Below are 1,394 nucleotides of genomic sequence, written 5' to 3'. Positions count from 1 at the left end.
TCCAAATGACGTAATTGATGATGGTATATTAATTGATATTAATGATGAACATTTATAAAAACACCAATCTCCTATTTCAATTACACTTGTTGGTATATTAATTGTTTGTAATGATGTACATTCATAAAAACAATTAATTCCAAGTGAATTAACTTCTATTGGTATTGTATTTCCATATTTCTTTCTATCATATTTTGTATATTCAATATTTTTATATTCATTCATTTCTTCTTTCTCTTCTAAATATTTTGAATAACTCACATCATACCATATTACATATTTAAATATTCTTCCTTCTTTAAATATTTTATCTTCTTCATTATAAATATGAAATGTTTCAATATTAGGAAACAATTTTCTGGAATATTGATTCAATGGAATTGGATTAAAATGAAATCGTTCCATATTTCCTTGAAATCTTTTAACTCCCATTTCTAAATTAATAAAATCATTAATATCTTCAAAATACTTCGAGACAATCATTATTTCATTATATCCAAGTTGCATTCTTTCTTTATTATTTTTGATTATTTATTAGTTCTTCTTTTATTTTTAGTTTGAACTTCTTTTATTTTTAAGATAACCGTCATTCAATTTTTCTTTTTTTTATTTTTTAATATAAATTATTAATAACAAATAATTTATACCTCAATAAAACATCATTTATTATTTATTTGATGAATATGAAAATGAATAAATATCATAGAAATGAAATATTACAAATGATAAATATTCAATTAATAAATATAACAATAATTTGATAATATGAATAATAAAGAAATGAACAAATCAGTGAATGTAATGTATTTATTTCTATCTTTCTTTATTTCAATCACTTCAAATTAAGAATTTTCATTTTTTTAATTTATTTTAATTATTTGTTATATAAAACATTATATAATTCATATTTATTAATATAAATGAATATAATATCATATTTGACTTTAATTGTAAATTTAATACATATAATATTCATATTAATTTATTTTATATTAAATTATTAATGATATTAAATGAAATATTTCATTATAATCTTATTTCTCTATTTTATTTTAATTCATTCATTATTAATTTATTTATTTTCATTTAATTGAATTATATTCACTATTTCTATCATTTCATTTATTTCTTATTTGATTTATTCTTTATTTTGATATTGTTTGTATCTTCTTTGTTTTTATTATGATATTATTGTTTATTTCTATTTGAATTAATGATAAAATAATAATGATGAAAATGAATGAAATGACGAATGAAATAAATCATATCATGTAATTGTTATTTTAATATAAATAATATCCATTTTCATTCATTTTTCTATTATTTATATTTTTTATTGATGTAAATTTCTCATTCTTTTGTTATTTATTTTTATATTATTTGTATGATGTTTC

The 1,394-nt window shown here is 16.7% G+C and overlaps 1 protein-coding gene across 1 annotated transcript, besides 1 other annotated feature; it reads right to left on the bottom strand.

The window, feature by feature from the left end:
* Window positions 1-507, bottom strand: EHI_102700 (uncharacterized protein; the record flags this gene model as incomplete). Its single annotated transcript, XM_001914470.1, has 1 exon — window positions 1-507. A coding segment is annotated over one exon (507 nt), but the record flags the coding sequence as incomplete, so codon positions are not given.
* Window positions 508-1,105: 598 nt separating this feature from the next.
* Window positions 1,106-1,282: a repeat region.
* Between the last annotated feature and the right edge of the window lie 112 nt (window positions 1,283-1,394).

This window comes from Entamoeba histolytica, genomic scaffold (genome assembly GCF_000208925.1).
Source record: "Entamoeba histolytica HM-1:IMSS scf_1104750517859 genomic scaffold, whole genome shotgun sequence".
Taxonomy (NCBI): domain Eukaryota; phylum Evosea; order Mastigamoebida; family Endamoebidae; genus Entamoeba; species Entamoeba histolytica.
Note: the sequence above shows the minus strand (reverse complement) of the source record. Positions and strands in the feature narration are given on the sequence as shown.